This window comes from Bacillus rossius, chromosome 1 (assembly GCF_032445375.1).
Source record: "Bacillus rossius redtenbacheri isolate Brsri chromosome 1, Brsri_v3, whole genome shotgun sequence".
Classification (NCBI taxonomy): Eukaryota; Metazoa; Arthropoda; class Insecta; order Phasmatodea; family Bacillidae; genus Bacillus; species Bacillus rossius.
Window position 1 is genome coordinate 227,467,667 of NC_086330.1, and position 24,565 is coordinate 227,492,231.

A 24,565-nucleotide genomic window follows, 5' to 3' on the forward strand; every position below is an offset into this window, starting at 1 on the left:
TTATCGAATATTAAAAAATATTTTATTTTTATTTCAGTTCGACCCGGCAGATGGCGCTGCGATTAGATTCAGGGAAATTTCCTGTAAATTTTCAAATTTAAAACGTTTGAACAGAACAACTTCGGTTGGGTCCGCTAGTATATATATATATATATATATATATATATATATATATTACTATATATATTAAATATACATATAAATAATGGTATCAAGACAATATACTAGAGCAATAACTGTTTTTAATTTCTGTTGGTTTAAGACATACATGTAAGTTCACCCGTAATTATCTTCTGTAGTGAAATTATTTAAAAGCAATTTTTTTATTGAATATAAATGCTCCTAGGTTCTAGGTTCAAGTCCTCTTCTCACAAAAATAGGTGATTCCCAAAACCACCGAATTTGATCTCAGGTTGAGTGTTGATATCTAAGGTACAGCAGTTTAGTATATAAAAAGCAACTATCGTGGATATAAAATGGAACTCCAATGGTGCAACTGGCCATTAGTCATGTTGAAGCAGTTTTCAATGTATCATGAAGCACTTGGGTCAATGAGAACATATAACTGTTTTCTATGTAATTATAAAACCCTTGCGTCTTTCCTGGAAACATCTTTTTCTTGCTCTATAGTGTATTATAAACACATGTTTAGAGCAAAACTTTTTAACTTTAGGTGGTAAAGTGTCCTGTAAGGAATTAATAATACAAATTTTACTTGCATCAAAATAAATTTTAATTTATCAAGCATTCAATTTTTTAACTCAAAATAATTCATTTGATGGAATATCATTATGAAGAATTATAATTTGATTCTAACTTTCCAATCAATTTAATTATATTTATTTTCTTCTAAAGATTAATGTAGATTAACCCAACCTGGCAATAAAACCAATTAAATAGCAATCTTCATCTAAACAAAATATTACATAGAGCAGAATATTAAAATTTAATTTGAGCAGGATTGTGTTAGATGAAGTGTACTGTATGTGTGCATAGCAGTGTGACATAAATTACTCCATAATTATATGTCAACAAACATCCACAGAAAAAAGTTATTTAAAGTGACGTATTTACTTAATTTGTGAAGATGAACTGCGCGAGCACCAAAATATACTATTTTTAATACATGAATATCATGCTATCAAATTTTGTTTTCATTTTCTGTGCTCTAACTAAACACTACCCACTAAGTGTAAATGCAGGCCTGTCTCGACCTCGCGCCTAGCTGATGGTCGAGTCCGTCTCCCCGCTCACAGCCGCGAGGGGGTGGGAGACCGGCCAGGAAGGAGCTGGCAACACGGCAGCCTGCCCCCTCCCCCACGCGCATCCCTTACCATATGCGGGAGTTTCCATTACAAACAAGCATGCTGTGTCTTTGTTTTTATAGATAGAGTATCAGCACCGCTGATGTTTTTAATGAATTCAACTCAGTCTAGGTGTAGTGTTGCTGCTTAAGTTAATAATGAGTAGCCTGAAATATATACACTGAATAATTCATCACATATCGCCATCTTGAAATAAAAAAAATTAAAAAAACATAGCATGAACTAGATTTTCAAAATCTACTATATGGTTTTTATTTGACGCGGCCAGACTGAATTTGGTTGAAAATGGCCTTTATCCTCAGAAGCTTGAGAGTCAGGTAGGTCTCCACAGGAGGTTGGGGGTGCGAGGACTTGTTCATCCCCAGTTAACTTTTTCTTGATAGAAGTGGTAGGGAGAGGATTTTTTTATGTGCTGTGAAAACTCGTCTTTTTACCCCTTCCCCCAATTCAGGCCAAAATATTCTGACTAATACCAAGCCTTAAGCATAAACATAACTTTAAAGAGAAGCATTAACTAGTGTTGTGTTTTCGTGCTGAAGAAAGATATTTGAAGACAGATAATTGAGTAGCACCTAACTATCCGAGCCCAGCAGCATCGCTACTGGCCGAAGACGAGGATGAGGAACGACTCCAGGAGCCGCTGGATGACGACGAAGAAGCAGCAGCAGCAGAAGAAGAAGAAGAAGAAGAAGAAGCAGAAGATGAACCAGAGCCGCTGTTGCACAGGGAGCAGCCGCCGCCATTAACGTGGCCACCCGCCACAGCTGAGCCTCTAGCTCCGGCCTGGCTGGAAGAGCTCGAAGACTCGCCGTCACCGAGCGTTAGCCTGCCATTGTCACCACCTTCAGCATTCTCCACCAGGTGTCTGGAAACCTCTGCTTCCCCGCCCTCCTTGATGGTGCCAGATCCAGCCTGGCTGGAGGCGCCTGAAGACACTGTGCCGCTGTTCACTGACTTTGCTACGTCTTCTGCGCTGTTCACCAGGTGGCTGGAAGTCTGCGCCCCGCCCTCGTCCTTGATGGCTCCAGCTCTAGCGTAGTGGCCACACTGGTGGCAGGGCTCGGAGACTTGGCCTCGCTGTCTCTCTGGTTGGCCTGGGAAGTATGGGTAGTTCTGCGGTTGCGGAGGTGGGGGTGGTGGATAGAATGCAGGAGGTGGTGGTGGTGGCCAGAATGCAGGTGGTGGTGGTGGTGGCCAGAAGGGAGGAGGCGGTGGAGGGGGTGGCCCAAATCCCGGTGGTGGCAGTGGAGGCTGGCCAAACCTATTAGGTTGATCGGGCTGCAAGCTGTTAGTCAGTGACTCACACGGTGTTTTGCTGGGCGCATCCCTCCGATTTATGTCTGTAAACACAAATCACAATAACAATCATTGGTAATAAAAATATTGCCATAAAGTTGGTAATACTTTTTACATTCAGAGTATTTCCGGGAGCAGGTACAGGGTCTGGTGCTGGTGGTGTCAGTCAATGACCGACCGGTATCTCAGATTGTGACATCACAGCGGCCATCTTGGATGACCTAGACCAGTGACGACCTTTGACATAGACCTTAGCCTTGACATTTGTCCTTGTCCTTGAACATTTACCATTACCTTGAACTTTGACATTGACTTTTAAATTTAACCTTGGCCTTTTAAATTGACCTCTAACCTTGTCTTTGATCTTAACCTTGAACTTGGACAAAAACCTTAAACATTGACTTTGACTTTTGATCATGACTTGGAACTGCGACCTTGACTTTAAAACTTGACCTTAAGACTTGACCTTAAACTTTTGTCTTGACATTTGATCTTGACAATGACCTTTGACTTTCACCTCATAAGCATCTTTCATTCCGCCATCTTGAAATTGAACCACCCACTCACTGATGTAGCACTTTACATTGTGCATGCCATTTGGATTTGTATGATGTATTCGTTGAATGCTTCGTTATGGCAGCCATATTGGATTCTAGGATATTGGAATTTTCGTTATGGCAGCCATCTTGAAAAATCTAATTTTTATCAAATTTTATTAGAAAATTTTTAAAAATTTATTAAAATAATTTTTCCAAAATTATTATTTAAAACATTCTGCCAATTTGAAATTGGTCCTTCATATTAATCAACAGTATTTTAAATACTAAAAATGTGGAAGAAATTTAAATATAATAAAAAATTTAATTAATAAAGTTTTAATTTAAAGCGCACTTACATCATGGATCCTCGGTACGAAATCGGCAAGATCATTCGATTAAAAATACCGATGGGTCCCTCTTCTATGGAAGCAACCAGCAGACTGACCTCCCACCACTAATGCCATGAAATATATTATGTTCAGTCAGTATTAAGTCATAATGCCCATCTTGATTTCGTCTAATGGGGGCCACCATATTAGATCCGACATATTCTTTTTGTCTGCTAGAGGGTGCTGCCACAATATCAAATAAATATTTTTTTCCTGTTAGAGTTAAAAAATAATTTTTTGGAAGTCTTGGCCGCCATCTTGAAAATATGTAAATTGCTAGAAATCTGTAACATGCTAATCTGTAATATGCTAGAAAAAGAAAAAAAAACCACAAAAAATCATCAAAAACATTACTTGTAAAAATAATAAATATTTCGATCATTTTGATTCGGTCCTTCATGAATACAAAAAAAAGTATTTTAACTAAGATTATAAAATGAAATGTAAGGTTTGATAAATAAAACAACAAAATTATTCATTATTCATTTTCTACCAGAACGAAAATCTAAATTGCAAGCATTTATAGTATTCTACAGGCTTGTGGCTTCTAAGAGTGCGAAGCAAGTCCTTTGCATAACTTGTAATGTAATTTCAGGGCATCTACACGTGACAGTTGATTACCACATACAGCACACAGTACAGAGAGCTCAATTTTAAAGAGAGGAATGTGATATATTTCATGATGCCTCGCATTAAACATGTGCACAAACGACTAGTCACAGAAGATACATTTTACTCCCGATGCGCAACCAGTCCATCACAATTCTATATGTGTCTCTTTAATCTTCCATAGAGTATAAAATGGGTACAACACCTGTTGCACTCATATTTAAAGCGTTCAGAGTTATTATTACAATGGTGTGTTATGAAATCGCAAATTTTCATGGTTTTAATGCTTTCATAGTACATACATTCCTTAATTGAAATCACTGGCACTGTTGACAGCCATTATCCTACTGTTGAAGACAAAGCAGCCATTAAAATCTCCTGCTCCGATAGAATAGTAGGTGCAACTGTTGATGCCGTTGCCAACCGGATATAGGCAGTCTCCGTCGTCTTTGCCATCGGGAACTCTGGAGATGACATTGAGGTCTGCAGTTTTGATGATAAAACTTCCATCGAGGTTGTCCTTAAAGATGGTAAAGACGTCATAGAGTTCTCAAGAATAGACGATTACGAGACCAATGCACCGAACCAGTCAAACAAGACGAAAGGCACTGCACCAGAAAAAGAAGTGGACTGAGAGACGCATCGTCCAGTCCTCACTTGTATGCTCACAGAAACTGCATGAGACGCGAGTCAAACCAACAGCCAGTTTAATTTTTTTCAAACAGCTTCTTGCTTGCGCTTTACAGATCCAGTAAAGATTTCACAATGTTGATTAAGACTATATAATCGTGAAATTAGTTAACGTGCGTAACTAAAAGTGAACATTAATGAGTGGGGTGCTCGATTTCATAATGGTAGAATCAAAGATGGTGATGAGGTCAAAGTCAAAGATCAATATAAAGTTCAAAGGTAAAGGTCAAATTTCAAGGTTATGGTCAACGTTCAAGACCAAGGTCAAAGGTCAAGGTTAATTAAAAAAGTCAATATCAAAGGTCAAGTTCAAGGAATCTAAGGTCAAGGTCAAATGTCAATATCAAGGTCATACAAGATGGACGCCGTGATGTCGCTAACCAAGATGGCGGTCGGTCATTGACCGGGACCACCGGGACCAGACCCTGGACACTGTGCCCGGAAATACTTTATTTTACTACTAACCATATTGGAACAAATGGTTAATACATGTTTATTAATGGCCACTTCTTTCCCTAGCCTAGTAAAAACAACCATTAATATATCGGGCAAGTGCTACTGGAACTCGCACAGAGTTTTCTTTACCTTTATTTCAGGTAAAACTAAATATTTTCTAAGCATTTGTGGTTAAAACAAATATTGAATATATTCTATAATGGACATACATTTGACATGCTTCGATATGCTTAACCTATTGTTAGACCTATAACAGAATTATTCTAAAACTGCTTGCATATGATAATTAATTATTTTTGATAATTATTTTAAAAATTTTAAAATTCTGTTAAGTTTTACTTAGTAAGTTATTAAAAATAATATCCTATGTAAATGCATTTAAATAAGATGTAACGTTTACATGCATAGAGCAATTATTTTTAAATCTCTACATTAAGAACACAATGTTATTAGTGTCATACTTGGACCAGCGCAGTCCTCCGCCAACCATGGCGTCGTAGGCGATCTTAAGGGGACATCCCGAGACTGAGACTGCCAGTTGAGCTCTTTTAGAGATTATTTCTTCGCGGTAGCCTCTGAATCTCGCATCCACGCCACGCCAGGCCAGTTAAATCCTGGTATCAAGGCAACAAAAAAGGTTTTTACCTGGAGTCTTGGTCTTGCTCATCAGGATTATACTGTGAGTACTGTATGCTGGACAACAGTTGCCTATTTCCTCTCCTTCAGAACACAGTAGGAATGTACACAATGAGAGATGCTGATGCTGGTCCCATAAGGAATAAAAAAAATTTGAAATAACTCTAAAAAAGTAAAATTAATGTTTCAAGTGTTTGATCGAGATTTGTGTACAAAATCTATAGTTGCTATTTACTTATGTTAAGTTTATTGTATAACTGTTCTTGTAAAAGTAGAAAGAAAAAATTCATAAACAATTGCTTTTACTGATTTCCTAAACACAATTCACAAGAAAGATGGTTATCAGAAATTACATTTGATATTTTCAATTCTAAAGCTTCTGTCCATCTGAGGATTGTCCCGAGGCACCGACAGATCTGTTGATCTTCACCTCTTTCCAGCAAGGACACATACCACGCTTTGAAAATTATTTAATGTACTCAATGGATCTGGTCTATTCATAAAATCCAGCTGGTGTTAAGCGACACTTTAATAACAACCCGATCCCCAGTGCATTTTATGTTTGGAATAATGGTGAGAGATCAGCGTTAGTAGGGGCAATTTCAGTCCATTTAGAGTTTGAAGTTTATAATATTAAATTTCTATTTTTCATTTACATTTTTCTTTGAGTTATTATTCCTTTTTAGAAAATCCATGCACCAAACGCATTTATTTAGGTTTTTTCTTTTTTCTAAAATTTTACTAGTTTCACTCTGTAGTATTTCTCATAGCTTCCTTGTTCCTTGCGTGTCACATCAAGCTAAGTAATAAAAATTTCGAATTTAGAATAGTGTGTGTATCGAAGAAAGGCATTAAGAAAGTAAAACGTGTCTTTGTGTGAGCGGCTTTCCGAATCCTAGGAACCCCCGCGAGAGACATGAATATTCGCGCGTCAATAGTTTAAGCTCTGCAGGAAGTTCAAGGATTAGGAATATCTAATTTTTATGCATCAGAGTTAGGGAGTTACGACGTTTCCTGTATTCCTACCGCGTTTGTCGCAATAAATGAATAATTAAACACGACGGCGATGGAGTAGAGCCTATTCCAAGAGGTCTATGTTGGTGAGCTCTTTCAGAACTATGGGATTTTCAGATGCCATGGACATCGTGGATTTCTCATCGTTCCAATAGCAAACCTCACATTCTTAGTTAGCGTTTCCAGCGAGCCATCCATGTTCCAGCTATCGAGAGGACAAACCAGAGGTCCAGACGACGCCGAAGATCATCTCTGCCGTCACTTAGTAGCTAGTAGCCGATGACTGGTGTGTGTCCATATGTGCTGAAGTAGATTCCTATCACTTATGTATCGCATCATAACTTAATGTATCGTATCGGTAGTATTGAAGTTATCTCACTTATACCATAAATTTTATGTCAAAAACCTAATGAATATTGTACAATTATATGTAAAAGTTATTATCCTAAGCCTAAAACATTGAAGGTACTTTCTGATTTTATAAATTCATATGAAAGGCATGTTTAATTGAATACATTGAATGTTTATAAATTTGAATATTTTTGTCTTTTTATTGACTAGAGTTAATATTACATGCATGTTTTATTATACCAAATATGATAGCGAGTGCCAATTTTGAACGGATGCTTACTTTATATCTGTTTGCGATTGATCATACTATATAACACTTATAATCTGAAGGCTTAAATAATACTACTATTTTATGCTATCACATACACAGATTTATTATTTTATTCATTCCATAGCGGAATTTACATACACACTATTGATAGCAGTGACGTGCTGGTTGAACTCCCGGGCATAATAAAAAATAACCAGTACCAATTAATTATATTTAATGAAATTATTGGATAATTCATCAGGCATGTACAAGTGTGTGCAAGTTTCCTCTACAGTACCTCTTAAATTTTATTGATGTAAAATAATATAGGCCAACTCCAGCATTAAGGAAACTAAAAACATCATACATTGACTTGAATTACATTTAATGTTCGTATTATGAAAAGCTTATTTTTAACGTTAATGAGTTTAAATATCATTTGATAAGTGCCTAAAGATTAGGTGTGAAATAATGTAATTAAATAAAGGGCGCATGAGTTTAGTCAGGTGCTGATTCCCCATTTTTTTAGGTACTTAAATATAATATGAAGTGTTTGGTAGTAAATACTTTGAAGTCAGTAAAATATAATTAATGGCTTGTAAAAAAACAAATATTTATGTAAATCCACTAATGATTTGTATTAATATATAATTTATTAGGTAATGTTGTGTATTGATACTGTCGGTCTACCAGCTATGTATTAGGCCGGGTCGGAGCTGAGATAAAGATAAGTTTCTTGGGTGGCAACGAGTCTCAGTCGCCACGCAAAAGTAGTCCTCTCAGTGGTGCTGATGTTCTTCCGTGTTGCTCCTCAGCCGCAGATGACTGCTGCTTGCACATGACCACTCGGTAACTCTCAGCGGCGCGGTACAGTCTGCCTCTGACTGGCAGGGAGCGAGGACTGTTTTACAAGGGACTGCTACTTCTCTGTCTTGAAAGCGTTATGGGGGATTAATATCCGTGGCCGGTACTGGTCGGAGTAGGGAGAGCGTGCCGACTCTGGAACATAGACGAGGGGGGAGCGGGGTAATCCGGGGATTATCCCATTTTTTATGGTTTTTTATGCATTATTTATGGTTTTTATGTGCAAATCCAGTTTTTATGCGCTAATCCAGTGGCTAATCCGCTAATCCGCAAATCCGCAAATCTCAAATTCGCAAATCTCAAATTCGCAAATCCGCAAATCTCAAATTCGCAAATCCGCAAATCCGCAAATCGCAAATCCGCAAATCCGCAAATCCGCCATTTTGTATTTCTAGAAATTTCCACCAACTTCGAATCGTGACGTCATGATTCTGTGTCGTCTGCTGGAGGCCGCCATCTTGATTTCTTCTGGCCGCCATCTTGTTTCGTCTGCTGGAGGCCGCCATCTTGATTTCTTCTGGCCGCCATCTTGTTTCGTCTGCTGGAGGCCGCCATCTTGATTTTTCCTGGCCGCCATCTTGTTTCTTCTGCTGGAGGCCGCCATCTTGTGTGACGACATATAGTTCTGTTGGTCGCCACCAGGTAGCAGCAGGTATTATTTTATTTTAACTAAAATATTTTCAGTGCCGAGGCTGGGATTCGATCCATGGGACGTGAAAACGTCCAGGATGTCGTGGTTACGAGGCGGACGCCTTGACCACTAGACCACGAGACCAATTGGAATATGGTGGAATAAATAATCTATATATGCTATGTACTGATGTCAAGTTTATGATAAAAGGGGGAGGGTATTTTTGCCTTCCTTAATGCATACCTAAGGCGCCACATTTGAAATTAAAAATCATTATACAGCCGCCATCTTTAATTCCAGCACAGACTACCAGATGGCGCCAAATTCAAAAATTAGTTGCCAGAGGCGCCGCCATCTTGGTTCTCAAGTTGGCTGGTAGATGTCGCTAGTATCGCGCGCCAAATTCAAAAATTAGTTGTCAGAGGCGCCGCCATCTTGGTTCTCAAGTTGGCTGGTAGATGTCGCTAGTATCGCGCGGCAAATTCAAAAATTAGTTTCCAGAGGTGTCGCCATCTTGATTCTCAAGTTGGCTACCAGAGTGTGCCACCGTCGCCATCTTTATTTCATATTTCAGCTGCCAGGGCGCAGCACCATTCGATAGGTCGAATGCTAATCGATATATTTACTTTTATTTCATATTTCAGCTGCCAGGGCGCAGCACCATTCGATAGGTCGAATGCTAATCGATATATTTACTTTTATTTCATATTTCAGCTGCCAGGGCGCAGCACCATTCGATAGGTCGAATGCTAATCGATATATTTACTTTTATTTCATATTTCAGCTGCCAGGGCGCAGCACCATTCGATAGGTCGAATGCTAATCGATATATTTACTTTTATTTCATATTTCAGCTGCCAGGGCGCAGCACCATTCGATAGGTCGAATGCTAATCGATATATTTACTTTTATTTCATATTTCAGCTGCCAGGGCGCAGCACCATTCGATAGGTCGAATGCTAATCGATATATTTACTTTTATTTCATATTTCAGCTGCCAGGGCGCAGCACCATTCGATAGGTCGAATGCTAATCGATATATTTACTTTTATTTCATATTTCAGCTGCCAGGGCGCAGCACCATTCGATAGGTCGAATGCTAATAGATATATTTACTTTTATTTCATATTTCAGCTGCCAGGGCACAGCACCATTCGATAGATCGAATGCTAATCGATATATTTACTTATATTTCATATTTCAGCTGCCAGGGCGCAGCACCATTCGATAGGTCGAATGCTAATCGATATATTTAGTAACAAGTGTTGCTACCAGAGGGCGCGATATTTAAATTTAAAAAATATTACAACCTTTAAACAATTCTCCGCCATATTGGATTCAACAGCCCCACCATCTTGGAAGCACATGATACACCCAAGGACTCGTTCCAATACATGCACAGAGTGCACCGAAAAGATTGTTCCCTTACATGCACAGAGTGCACCATATTGAATGATCATGATATGTGTTCCTTTATATGCATCAGAAGCAGGCATAAGAAATTTTTTCTTATAGGCATACTTTAGTGTTAGCTTTCCTGTAATGCATTTAATAATAGTGTTAACTCATTATTATTATTTAGTGATAGTGAATTTATAACTATGATGTGTAGTCTCATTCTCTTCATCTCGAAGTGGCGGAAGATTCTCTGGAGTGTAAGCTGAAAAAAAAAATAAATAAATAAAAACTTGTGTTTGAATTTATAGTGGTATGCTGCTTTCCACATCACCTTAGAGACTATGTCTCAGGAGGTACAGCATTAGATGCGTTAACTCCTTTTTTTTATACATGGCGAGTTTCCCCGAGAGGCCTATTTTCCATGTTTAACAAGGGCGCAAGCATTATGCTTCACCGTCACTCTCTCCCAAGCCGCTGTCCACTCCATCATCTGGCTCCACTTGCTCTTGAGCCTCCATTACAGCTTCAAAGCATGCTATAATACCGTTGTAAAGGTATGTTAGAAACTTGTATTCCTCTGGAAATGCAGCGAACAAATTGATCGCGGAGACCTCTAGATGGTGTACTATCGCATCTATATTCATGCCGATGCAAGCATGAAGCGCATATTCAATGCAATCGCGCATTTCCTCAAAAGCAGCCATGTTCATTATGGAATTGTCAGAGACAGAATGAAGACTATAGTTGACCTGGTCTTGACGGAAAGATGACATGCAACAAAGTTTAACCACATTAGCATTTAAAATCAGGATAGACTGAAATTTACTTTAAATTATTAAACAGACTAGCATTTAAAGAAAACTATCAGATTCACTATCTGAACCGTGTAAATAAGATGAGTGCAATCTCTACATGTTAAACATACCGATGGTTTTATCTCCACATGCGCAGTACAGTAGTGCATGAGTTCTGTCCAACATTCTTAATGTTTTATGGCTGAAGGGGGAGGCAATGAATCGAAGTTGGTTGCCATCTACCCAGTTGGCCACTCCGAGCGGAGGAGGAGTTTGGAGTGCTGTTGTTTTCCTACAACTCGACTCGGAGCAGCAATGCTTATTGAGCGTACCAAGGTATGAGGATAGTACAAAAAAAAATAAAACTGGAAAATTATAAAATTAAAAAAAAGTTAGAATCTCTTATTATGTGGGGAACTCAGGTTCAGGGATCTAGACGGTAATGTCCCCATGGAAGCGTGCTAATTCCATCATCGGAAATGCTCCGCTTGTCGTCACCTGATGACAACGCCACCTTAGTCACGCGTTCAGTACAAACAATGTGATTTCGTGAACGAAAATGATATTGAGTCCCCCAAACCCGTGAATTTGTTTGCAAGCAATCCAGATATTGCTCAAAAAGTAGCGAGCTGAGTACACTGGCCTTCACACCCTTGGCTTTAAGCGTAAAAGCACCATCGTCCATCTTGTATGCATAAAGTTTGGGGCGAAGACCAACATACTCAGTAATGATGCGTCCAGCGGCTTCATCCTTCATGACACCAGTCATGCTGTGGTTGACTGATGGAAACCTTTGAACATTATCTGGAGCATAATTCGAAGTGTCGAATCGAGAAGCCAAATCGGGGAGAATCGAAGAATACACATCGCGACACTCGATGTGGTACAGAAGAGAATCGGTATCTGAGTAAAGCAGGTGCAGAGATGGAAAGGGAAACTTAACCTGCATATAGTTATAGTGGAAATCATAGAGATGCAATTTGGATAAATCTAAGATGGCCACACCAGTGTAAAGGGGTTTGTTGAAGGTTACCGAACCTTTGGCTAACTCAATGAGGACCAGATTCTCATCGACGATCCGCCTTGCCTTAAATGACGGACGACCTATCAACTCTGCCGCACCATATATGGTATCGTACCGCGAAACCACACGTATGCCACGCTCCCTACGCGGCGACTGCAAAGATTTGCCAAAAACGGAATTATTCATTAATTTATAGAAGGATTTCTCAAAGGGGTTCGCTGCCTGAGCACGGCAATTCAGATTATACCGTACGTACGACGCCATCCAGGATTTTTGTTCAAAGCGCAAAACACGATGAACATTGTCAAGAACGGCCCCGTACGTAAGGTAGTGCTGCAGTGTTTTTGCATGTAAAACATAGTTCTTTCGCGGTTCAAGTGTCAATAAGAGCTTTGACATATTGCCGTTCACCGGTACGCCATTCACGGGTGCAAGCGGCAGGTCTGATAGCCGGTCATGACATTCACGCGGAAAGGATAGATCCACCTCTATAAAACATGAGCAGTCACCATCGGTGTCCATGGTGCTAAAGTTCCAGTTTGCATATTCGAGTTCCTGCACCCACTGGAAGTTGCCCACCGGAAGCTTACCAAGCATCGTATGACCATAGAGAGAATTTACATCGAAATAACAGATGTAGGAAGATGGCAGGCTGGAGTCATAATCGCTCATGTAAACATTGTTAGCCTTCGCATAGCGCCGACTAACGTTGGTGATCCCACCCCGAACAGCATTCTCCAAGAAAAGATAGATATCTGGATCGGTGACTAATTCCAGACACACCTCAGACTTGCTCAACAAACCGTCCCACGCAAGTGATGGGGCCGTAATGTAGTGCGCCGGATCTAAGCCATAGGACTGGCAACAAACTGAACGGAAATTCTCGAACACGTCAGCCAACAAACACGTATCCACCTTCAAATACTGCAACGCGTAATCGTTCAAAGTCTTACAGCGGAAAACATTCCACGCAGATCTAGCGTGAGCATAGTCCCCGTCACTCACGTCAGTCCCACTAAGAGCATTATGAAATGCTTCCCTAGGGGGTAGTGAGGTCGTCTGCAGTTCTGCCATACTAGTGACGAAATCGTATGGGAACACCCCTTTCCTACGAGCTAGATCAAACTGTGCGTCTTCTGGAAACTGGACACGAGTGAGGCTCAGCTGAGCAGGCGAGAGATTACCTGCCAGAGTATCCAGAGATGAAGTTAGGAAGTTAAGGGAGTCAATGAATCTTAAACGCACTGTTCGAGTACCTCCTCTCGCATCATTACCGGTAATCGGTATGTACTTTGTTATGCTCTTGTAACTTTCAAGAGACGTGCCTATAACCCTGACCTCCCCGGGGTTCTCCAAAATGGAGGAACCGTCAGGTTGTGCAATATGACGTGAGACTAATGGTCTCATCAAAAAGTGGGCGTCATAATTCTGAAGATTGTGGAAAATAGCCACCAGTTGGTTCTTCTGCAGTCTAAATGCAATATTACACTTAGAATGTGCATAGCCACGAATCTCACCAGTCAGGTGGTCATGGTCCAACACTGACTTGTCACCTAGTGTCTTATTACATATATGGCAATGTGTCTGACTCGCCAACCGCGCAGCAACAGCAGGAGTCTGGGCTTTCATGGGAACGGTCTTAGCATAAATCGCGCACACCCACTTAGTCATATCAATCAAGGTAGAGACCATGTCGGCAACACAATTCTCCCCTTTAAAGTGCGCATATCTGGTAAGCGAAGCATCGTACGAACAAACTAATAAAATGCTACATGCATAAGGCACGTGCTCGTTCACCGTCGTGGTGCTGGAGGCATCGGTCTCCGGTAAACAGGTGGACATCGGTTTCAAGTAGGTCTCTGTATCGCAATAAGCGACAAAGCCCATACGTTCCTTCTTGGATACATTTGTGAACTCGAGCCATTTGGTCTCCTCAGTCGGGAATACTGACCGAACGGCCGTGTGTTGGCTGCACAAATCAGTGTGGGAGTTCAACTTGTCCGCAGTATGGAAATACTGAAGACAGCGGTCGCAAACCCACTTTGTATGTTGATCACGCGAGAGTTGAGAAGAAAGCAAGCGGGACAAATTCTTAATAGTCACGAAATGGAGATGAGCGGGAGCACCAGACGCACGAATAGCCAAAATATTCACATGGCGATCACATCGCATATAGGTAATGCAAATCGGCTGGATACTTGCATCAGTGGGTTTGTTAAAATCCTCGTCAATAATCGTTCCCTGATCACTCACGCAAGAATAAATGTTCACGGAAATATTATTGAGACTCTCAAAGATCTTAACCTGATGCAGTGTCATGGGGAACGTCATACCGGTCGTATCAAAAACCTCGAGAGGATTAGGATACGATCCAGTACGAGTAACCATCCCAGCCGCCGGCGTCACACCTGCCATAACGGCATACAGAAAGCACATCTCACGGTCAGTCTCGATGTTTACACAAGCTTTGCGGTTAGACAAAAATGCAGGCAACTTTGTATGCGCGGCCCCCACCGTGAATGGTCGGTATGCAGAGACATGCATGTCGAGATGTTTTACATGACTCAACATCCATCCAGACCCGCGCAAAGCAAACTCACTTACATGCTCCATAAGCACAGAAACTAATGTGAAACTGAAAATTTCTGCTAGGTCCTCACTTAACAAAACAGGGATACTTTTGGAGGCGAAGTGGAAGCTTTCACTGATGGGCCCCTGCCCAGGATCCTCCTTAATAAATACCGCGGCCAATGTAAGATAAATTTTGAATGGGCGGAGAACGCCACCCACTATGTCCAGAAAGGGTTCCCTGCACCTGGAGAGAAATCTATTAATGTTGGGGTCGGGCTGGGGAATATCATTCGCGATTCTGGAATCAACAAGTCGACCCTGGAATGCGGAATCTAAAGCGACGGGCTTCAGGCTAGGCAAAGAGGGAGGTGGCGTGTCTTCGATCTCTAGGTTGGATGAATCATCAGCCGACGATAAAATCACTGACTCAAATGATGATGAAGATGAAATCAATGAATCAATAGATGATTCATCGAGCTCAGACATCGAAGGCTCGCTTTCCTCAAATCTAGCACGCTTATTAGAGTATGGAGAAGACATTATTATAAAAGGAATTTAAAAAAAATAAAGAAGGATACGCTCAACAAGTTAGAACCTGAAAAATAAATAAAAGATGCTTGCTCTAATATACTGAAACCAACAGCTGTATCAGCACTTATTATTTTCCATAATATGTGTAAAAATTTGTATTGAAAAAATAAGTGTAAATATGAAATAATTGTATGTCATGAGAAAACTTCTTGTAATATTTATTTGTGAAGTATTTCAAGTTGTAAATAATGTAGAAATATAAAATGTTTAAGACATGTAAACAATGTGCAAGAAATTAATTATATGTCGGTATATTCTGAGAATGTAGAGAATTATTATTTACATGGAACATACTGTATTGAAAACAAATGTATATCAACTTCATATCACGCTTAATATTGTTTAAAGTTTGACAAAATTTATTTAACTGTTTGCAAGCAAAGAACGAGCTCTGAATGGTTGTTGTTTTTATAAACCGCGCATAGTGTTCAGTAACAGAATGAAAGATGTATTAAAGAAATATTAAATACACGCATCCCGTTGTAAAAATAATTATGAAAACAAGTTGATTCTCAATCATTAATAAATAAGCGAAAACAGGAATAATATTCAAAGTAATATAATCGCAACAAAAAAAATAGAGTTTAGTAATTTTTCCGTGATAATACACAATTTAAGTAATATAAATACATGGATTTAGTTATTGCTTAATTCGACCGTTTTAACGTGTTTATTTATTTAAAATAGTGGACATATTGTTAAATAAGAACTGTAAACACAGTGCGCGAACGTGTTTTAACGAAACGAATGTACTCCATCTCGTGTTGTCAGTCAGAACTGATAGGACACATACCTTATCTGGAGAAGAACGTCTCTCTGCGGAGGAGGTATCGAGGGCTGACGAGGGCTGGCTGCGATCAAATGAGGTTTCCGACCTCTGTGGCAGGTGTATATATATAAATCTGCGTCGGGCGATGACCTGAATTCTCGCGGAATCGCCTACTCTGTGTGTCGGCTTTAGATGACAGTTATAAACTGAAAATTATTAATTTAAGAAAGTTGAGTAGATTATATTTGGTAAAATCATTTAATAATATGGTGATCATGGAAAACTAGTTAAACTATATGTTTTTTGTTTTAGAAAGTAGATTTTCTACCATTCACTTTTTTTCAGAATTAAAATTTAATTAATGTTTTTTTTATTATAGCTTACTGAAAACATTTTTCTGCAATCGTTGTAATGCATTACAACGATTGCAGAAACTGTCAACCAAGTCTGTGACAGCATATAGACACCTCTTAGGTGCGACGACAGTTGTCTGGAAAAACAAATTCCTTTCTCTGAAAATAGAGAGCTTCATCCACGGGCTCTCGCACGTCAACCCGCTGGTCGGCCCAGGAAGGCAGGACGTTTCAATGCTAGCTTTTATTTTATATCAGAGGAATACTTAAATCATAACAATAAATCAGAGGTTACACATTAGTTTTATTGTAGTCAACATACATTTCGTGAACGTGCGGGCGCAGAGACTGATGGATAATTTGAATACATTTTTTTTTAAAATTATACTAAACCAGAAAATTATATAATTGAAAAGAGTATTAATAAAAAATACAGTAACCTACACGTTCTTTACTTAAGTTGCAAACAGTTTCGGTAATAAAATATGCATTATGCTTTTAACAATTTATTTTAAAACTTTATGCAAAACTGAAATATTACAAGAAAATCACACATAATGTTTGCATACAAACCTGAACATTTACATACAAAGAGTATTAAAGTGACGATAAAAAAAGATTTGAATGCTAACTTGAACATTTCCTTACACACAAAGAATATTATATTTACGTATTCAACTGAAACATTTACATACACAAAGTGACAAAAATTCATTTATACTTTGCTTAATAATTCTAGAAGTAATGAGCGCACTGCTACCCGGGCCATCTCGTCAGTTCTTTGTATGGAAGCACTAGACTCTGTTTGAACTCCGACATCTTGACTCACCGGTCCTAAATGACTGAGATCTCTGGTTCGACTCTTGCGAGAGGCAGCAGGCTTTCGCTGTCGTCTGGTGGACTTCGGTGTCGCCTCGGTGATTGGCTCAGCTACAGGTATGATGGATGTTGGCGAATCAGGGCTGATTTGAATGCATTCAGGGATAACCTGAACCGATTGGGTAGCTGTCTGGTTGAATGCGTGTGCGTAGACGTCTTCACTCGTGGCAGGCAGCACTGTATCGTGTCGAAGCATGTTAACAATACATTGTCCATAACCCGAGCAGTTAATTAATTCAAATGGTATGTCTTGAGGTCCTGGGTCGAGTATTTGTTTCGAGTGAAACATGCCGTCACAGCTTTCCGATATGTGTTTTAAATTGTCTTGACTCCACTCGCTGTAATCAACACTGCCTAGACCAGGATTTACACTCACGTATTTCTTGCTTGAATGAAAGTTAGACATCTTGCTTGGCACAGATCCTCACACCGACACAGTTTCAGCTCGACTGTCGACCCAGGAAGCGGCGATCCTATTTAAAAATATATTGCCCATCCGAATGAATAAATTTATTACGAAATTCCATAGAGTAGAGCATCTCGTAGAACAGTCCATTATCTATATCCCCATAGTTGCTTGCTTAGATGCGTCGACACCGAGAATTTGTTTTCTCGTAATAAACGACCTCTCGACAAGGAACACAAATGATTACTGCAAGGCGTGTCGTGAGGTGGGTTCCACATGCATGTAGCGGGATTATGGCGATAGTGTTTAATTCCGGTACACCATTCGGAGAAAGTACTTTCATAGTCTCTGTCACGGGATGTCTTGAGCTCATCAATAGTACAGGGAAACTTTGCCATTGGATGACTAAGATTTATTACACAGTCTTTATGCTGACAGTCGAAAACAGTCAAGAGAGTCACGGACTTGTATGGTCTATCAGCGTGCCACCTCAGTCGGAAATGAGTATTTTCGCGACAAAGTTCGAAATAAACGTATCGAAGACTACTCAATCCAATATCAAATTCATAGAACTCTACATGAAATTCAACACAGTTCAGACTTGCACGTTTGTAAAGATATCTATTTTCGGTATTGTCAAACAAAGTCGAAGGCTTCATTTCTTTAGATCGCGGATCAGGAGGATAATTAAAATATCTTGTCGCTTCATCCCATGTTAAGATGCTCGGTGCCCACAATTCATCTATTACGGCATCTTCTTGGCTTTGAGTTATATCATGGAATCGCGGTGATAACATGACTGACATAGGTATTGTCTTAGCTCTCAAACTTAAGCGAATGGGGCGAATCGATAAAGTTTACACTGAAGGAAACTACATGTCTCGTAGCAAACACTGTTTTCATAAGTTGTGTTGTGAACATAACCGTCACACTGCTCCTCCCAATGCACAACTGTCTCTGGGTTCGTGCTGCGTCTCAAATCACACCTTACTGCAGAATAATCTGGTTCTGAGGTTATAGTTTCAGTAGCGGCTGCTGCCTTAAGTTCTTCTAAGGTAGTAGGAAATTTACTGTCGGGTCTCAAGTAGTGCACAACACAATCTACCTGATTGCAGGGCGTCTCAATAAAGTCCGGAGCCTCCAGATCGCAATCGGTGCTCCAGTGATGATTGAAGTTGCAGACTATGAGGTGGAACTCTCCATCTCCGGTAAGGTATGCCACACGACGAAAGCCGGGTGACACGTCTGCGTAGCGTGCCGATGGATCGAACGTCATTTTTCTTGAATATATAGTGAGTCTACGCCCGCACGACCGCGAACTGTACGCTGACTGTCGTACCCCGGGACGATGACCTCAATTTATAGCGCCTCCAGTCCAGACATGTTTACCGTTGCTTCGCTTGTTGTTGATTCCATTTCGAGCGCGTCATCCAACATTCCAGGATCGCTGTGTTCTAGCATCCAAGCCCTAAGCAATGCGACGTTACGGCGAGACGATACAGGTCTTATGCTGTCACGATTTTGAGCATACATTATGTCTAATTTTTTGAAAGCCGGGCAGCCATATTCCTCTTGTGCATCCACTATGTGCATGTGTTTGAGACAGTGTTTACCCAACCATCTTTTCTGTTCGCTTCCAGCAACTATTACAGTTCCACTCAAGTGAGTTGTCAAGATGGTGGAAAGACTGTTGTAGGGAAACAATCCGTGTTCCCATTTTAAACTATGAAAATTTTTAGTGAGCCACGCATTACTTCTCCGGTATTTACGACTAATGTCTCTCCACTCAAACGGCGGTTTGAATGTTCGCGTAATTATGTTCCCCTCAGAATCAGCAATGCTAAGTTCCTTGGTAATAAAGCCATACTGAGAGAAAAATCCTTGCAGATTAACATACTTCATGGTGGCTGAGACACGACTGAGCCTCTACTATGCTTAACTCAGTATTTTAACAGCTTTGTCTCGTGGATTATAGGAGACAAGTCTGTCGTGCAATATTATTGCAAATGCTTGTGTTAAGATCGGTAGGTTGGCTGAGCTTGTGATCTCCAACTTGCAATCTATGATATTCGAAGGTATTTTCTCAGCTTGACGGCTTACATCAAACATGAATAACGTAGCCAGTTCCTTAAACTGATGAGGGTCAAGCAAAGGTGCATTCTGCTTTCCATAGTAAGACTCTTGAAAATTTGAATACATATCATATGCGATTAAGTAAAATCCATTGTCGAAGTTTATGTCCAAATCCGTGTACGGATAACTTTCTGAATTCAAGAATAGTTTTATATTCTTTATGTTGCAGTGGTCAAACCTCGATTTATCGGCAGCCATTACATTATGTTTAGCCGATTGAAAGCCGACTATTATGTATCGTGGTTTTTCCATCGAGAAGCTTGTCTTTACTGACCAGCTGACATTTTGTGCTTGTGGCATGCTGGGATATGTTTCAACAGACCAAGATCTAAATGCTATATCTATATTTCTGCCTTTCTCCACAAGCTTAAGCAGTCGCGTGCGTTCCGCTGGAGACACTTGGATGTGTGGTACGGCCCAATCGATAGAGTTTATGGTTAAATTAACTGCTTGAGGCTGCGCACTCGCATCTACGATCGAGTTAATGTACGTATTTTCTAAAACTATAATTAACTCTTGTTTGGAGTTTAGAAGTATACGGTGATAATCCTCAGCAAAGCCGAGGAGATGGCTTAGCGGAACACAGATTTCGAAAACACCATCGGCTGTTAGAGGCAAGCTATAGTTTTCCTCGAGACACCATCCCTCCATTTTGCTGATGGCGTATTCATCACGAGTTCGTGAAAGATAATTCTTCACTGTAGATACCACTCCTAGTGATCTGGTCTGGTCTATAAGAACGCCATTCAGTTCAAATCCTATCCGATTGATCATATGTAATACACCATTGTTTATAATCTTTGCATGGTCCGGTTTCCGTCCGTCTGCCTTTACGAGTTTTCCACGTATACGCAAAAAGGATTTTGAGATGTTTGTGTATGCATCATGATTTTGAATCACTATACGGATTTCAGAGTTGGGGGCATAGCGTCCATTTAAGTATGGTTTGTAAATATGCAGTTCAGTTTTTGAAATAGAATCCTCAAATTGTGGTGCTTGCTCTACTTCAAGAACGGTGTTCTCCATGAGGATAAACTCTAAATCCAAGTTTTTTAAGGAATCTCACGTTAACAGATGTTAGCCGCTTGATGTCTCGTCGTCTACTGGATAAGGACACACCTGAACCGCTCCATTTATGCTTAGAAAAATATTTCACTCCCATTGTTTTTTCAAATGCAGTCTTAGAGTTATTTCTTCCTTTCTTAGGTTAACTAAGCGTCCTTCCTGATCGACTATTTGAATGTCGAGCTCCGATATCGATTGAACGGTAACTGGGACATAAATGAGCGTGGTAGGTCGTTCATTTATCTTATATCCCGGAGGTACTATGGGGGAAAATTCATGAATAGTATTGTTTAATTTACCATTCAAGTATGTGTGTCCCACAGCATTGCTTGTAATTCGTATAACATTCACGGGGAATATATTTACAGGATTTGTCGATTCATGCAGCTCACCTGCTTTGTATACTTGAGAAGAAAATCCAAGCATTTCACCTAATGTATTTTTTCCACTAAAATCCACATGTATATTGTTGCTGAACATTATGCACTGTAAGGTGTTGGGGTTGCCTCGTAATAGAAATGTTGAATCTGCAGGTAGGTTCTGTTTTATGTAAGCTTCCATGTCACTTATTTCATATGCACCTGTTGGTAATTTCATTTCATGATGTTCATTGTTTGCGATGTATCGAAAAACTTGATTATTTTCATCAATGTTCGGTATCGAGTTATATGTTGTCAGATCGATCAATGCCATTGTCCACTCTCCATCCAATTGCAAGGGAGGGAAGTAGTAGGTTCTCATAATCGAGCTCTTCCCAGTTAAAATTAATGTTATTGACATTTTGTCTAGTTTACACTGCGTCTCGCGTTGTGTGTGGTCTCTCTATAAACACTCTGTCGCATATGTGGCTTATGATAACACTAATGCTTCTTATATATTGATACTAAAAATCTTAAGCATAAGTGACCGCAATTCCATGAATGCAACTTTTGTTGCCTGTCATAATTATAGGTTATGTTGCCCTTCATCTCTGGATACTCTGGCAGGTAATCTCTCGCCTGCTCAGCTGAGCCTCACTCGTGTCCAGTTTCCAGAAGACGCACAGTTTGATCTAGCTCGTAGGAAAGGGGTGTTCCCATACAATTTCGTCACTAGTATGGCAGAACTGCAGACGACCTCACTACCCCCTAGGGAAGCATTTCATAATGCTCTTAGTGGGACTGACGTGAGTGACGGGGACTATGCTCACGCTAGATCTGCGTGGAATGTTTTCCGCTGTAAGACTTTGAACGATTACGCGTTGCAGTATTTGAAGGTGGATACGTGTTTGTTGGCTGACGTGTTCGAGAATTTCCGTTCAGTTTGTTGCCAGTCCTATGGCTTAGATCCGGCGCACTACATTACGGCCCCATCACTTGCGTGGGACGGTTTGTTGAGCATGTCTGAGGTGTGTCTGGAATTAGTCACCGATCCAGATATCTATCTTTTCTTGGAGAATGCTGTTCGGGGTGGGATCACCAACGTTAGTCGGCGCTATGCGAAGGCTAACAATGTTTACATGAGCGATTATGACTCCAGCCTGCCGTCTTCCTACATCTGTTATTTCGATGTAAATTCTCTCTATGGTCATACGATGCTTGGTAAACTTCCGGTGGGCAACTTCCAGTGGGTGCAGGAACTCGAATATGCAAACTGGAACTTTAGCACCATGGACACCGATGGTGACTGCTCATGTTTTATAGAGGTGGATCTATCCTTTCCGCGTGAATGTCATGACCGGCTATCAGACCTGCCGCTTGCACCCGTGAATGGCGTACCGGTGAACGGCAATATGTCAAAGCTCTTATTGACACTTGAACCGCGAAAGAACTATGTTTTACATGCAAAAACACTGCAGCACTACCTTACGTACGGGGCCGTTCTTGACAATGTTCATCGTGTTTTGCGCTTTGAACAAAAATCCTGGATGGCGTCGTACGTACGGTATAATCTGAATTGCCGTGCTCAGGCAGCGAACCCCTTTGAGAAATCCTTCTATAAATTAATGAATAATTCCGTTTTTGGCAAATCTTTGCAGTCGCCGCGTAGGGAGCGTGACATATGTGTGGTTTCGCGGTACGATACCATATATGGTGCGGCAGAGTTGATAGGTCGTCCGTCATTTAAGGCAAGGCGGATCGTCGATGAGAATCTGGTCCTCATTGAGTTAGCCAAAGGTTCGGTAACCTTCAACAAACCCCTTTACACTGGTGTGGCCATCTAAGATTTATCCAAATTGCATCTCTATGATTTCCACTATAACTATATGCAGGTTAAGTTTCCCTTTCCATCTCTGCACCTGCTTTACTCAGATACCGATTCTCTTCTGTACCACATCGAGTGTCGCGATGTGTATTCTTCGATTCTCCCCGATTTGGCTTCTCGATTCGACACTTCGAATTATGCTCCAGATAATGCTCAAAGGTTTCCATCAGTCAACCACGGCATGACTGGTGTCATGAAGGATGAAGCCGCTGGACGCATCATTACTGAGTATGTTGGTCTTCGCCCCAAACTTTATGCATACAAGATGGACGATGGTGCTTTTACGCTTAAATCCAAGGGTGTGAAGGCCAGTGTACTCAGCTCGCTACTTTTTGAGCAATATCTGGATTGCTTGCAAACAAATTCACGGGTTTGGGGGACTCAATATCATTTTCGTTCACGAAATCATATTGTTTGTACTGAACGCGTGACTAAGGTGGCGTTGTCATCAGGTGACGACAAGCGGAGCATTTCCGATGATGGAATTAGCACGCTTCCATGGGGACATTACCGTCTAGATCCCTGAACCTGAGTTCCCCACATAATAAGAGATTCTAACTTTTTTTTTTTTTATAATTTTCCAGTTTATTTTTTTTGTACTATCCTCATACCTTGGTACGCTCAATAAGCATTGCTGCTCCGAGTCGAGTTGTAGGAAAACAACAGCACTCCAAACTCCTCCTCCGCTCGGAGTGGCCAACTGGGTAGATGGCAACCAACTTCGATTCATTGCCTCCCCCTTCAGCCATAAAACATTAAGAATGTTGGACAGAACTCATGCACTACTGTACTGCGCATGTGGAGATAAAACCATCGGTATGTTTAACATGTAGAGATTGCACTCATCTTATTTACACAGTTCAGATAGTGAATCTGATAGTTTTCTTTAAATGCTAGTCTGTTTAATAATTTAAAGTAAATTTCAGTCTATTCTGATTTTAAATGCTAATGTGGTTAAACTTTGTTGCATGTCATCTTTCCGTCAAGACCAGGTCAACTATAGTCTTCATTCTGTCTCTGACAATTCCATAATGAACATGGCTGCTTTTGAGGAAATGCGCGATTGCATTGAATATGCGCTTCATGCTTGCATCGGCATGAATATAGATGCGATAGTACACCATCTAGAGGTCTCCGCGATCAATTTGTTCGCTGCATTTCCAGAGGAATACGAGTTTCTAACATACCTTTACAACGGTATTATAGCATGCTTTGAAGCTGTAATGGAGGCTCAAGAGCAAGTGGAGCCAGATGATGGAGTGGACAGCGGCTTGGGAGAGAGTGACGG

At 40.4% G+C, this 24,565-nt stretch overlaps 1 protein-coding gene across 3 annotated transcripts in view; it reads right to left on the reverse strand.

Moving 5' to 3' along the window:
* Nucleotides 1-222: 222 nt before the first annotated feature.
* LOC134527338 (uncharacterized) overlaps nucleotides 223-24,565 on the reverse strand; it is a 97,182-nt gene continuing 72,839 nt past the window's right edge. For 2 of the 3 annotated variants that reach the window (XM_063359927.1, XM_063359928.1), the window contains exon 3: nucleotides 229-2,665. In XM_063359927.1, the coding sequence (XP_063215997.1) occupies nucleotides 1,902-2,665 (764 nt within the window). In that variant the 3' untranslated portion in view covers nucleotides 229-1,901. Of the gene's footprint in view, nucleotides 2,666-24,565 lie in introns of all 3 variants that reach the window. The other variant, XM_063359926.1, reaches the window with a different exon arrangement.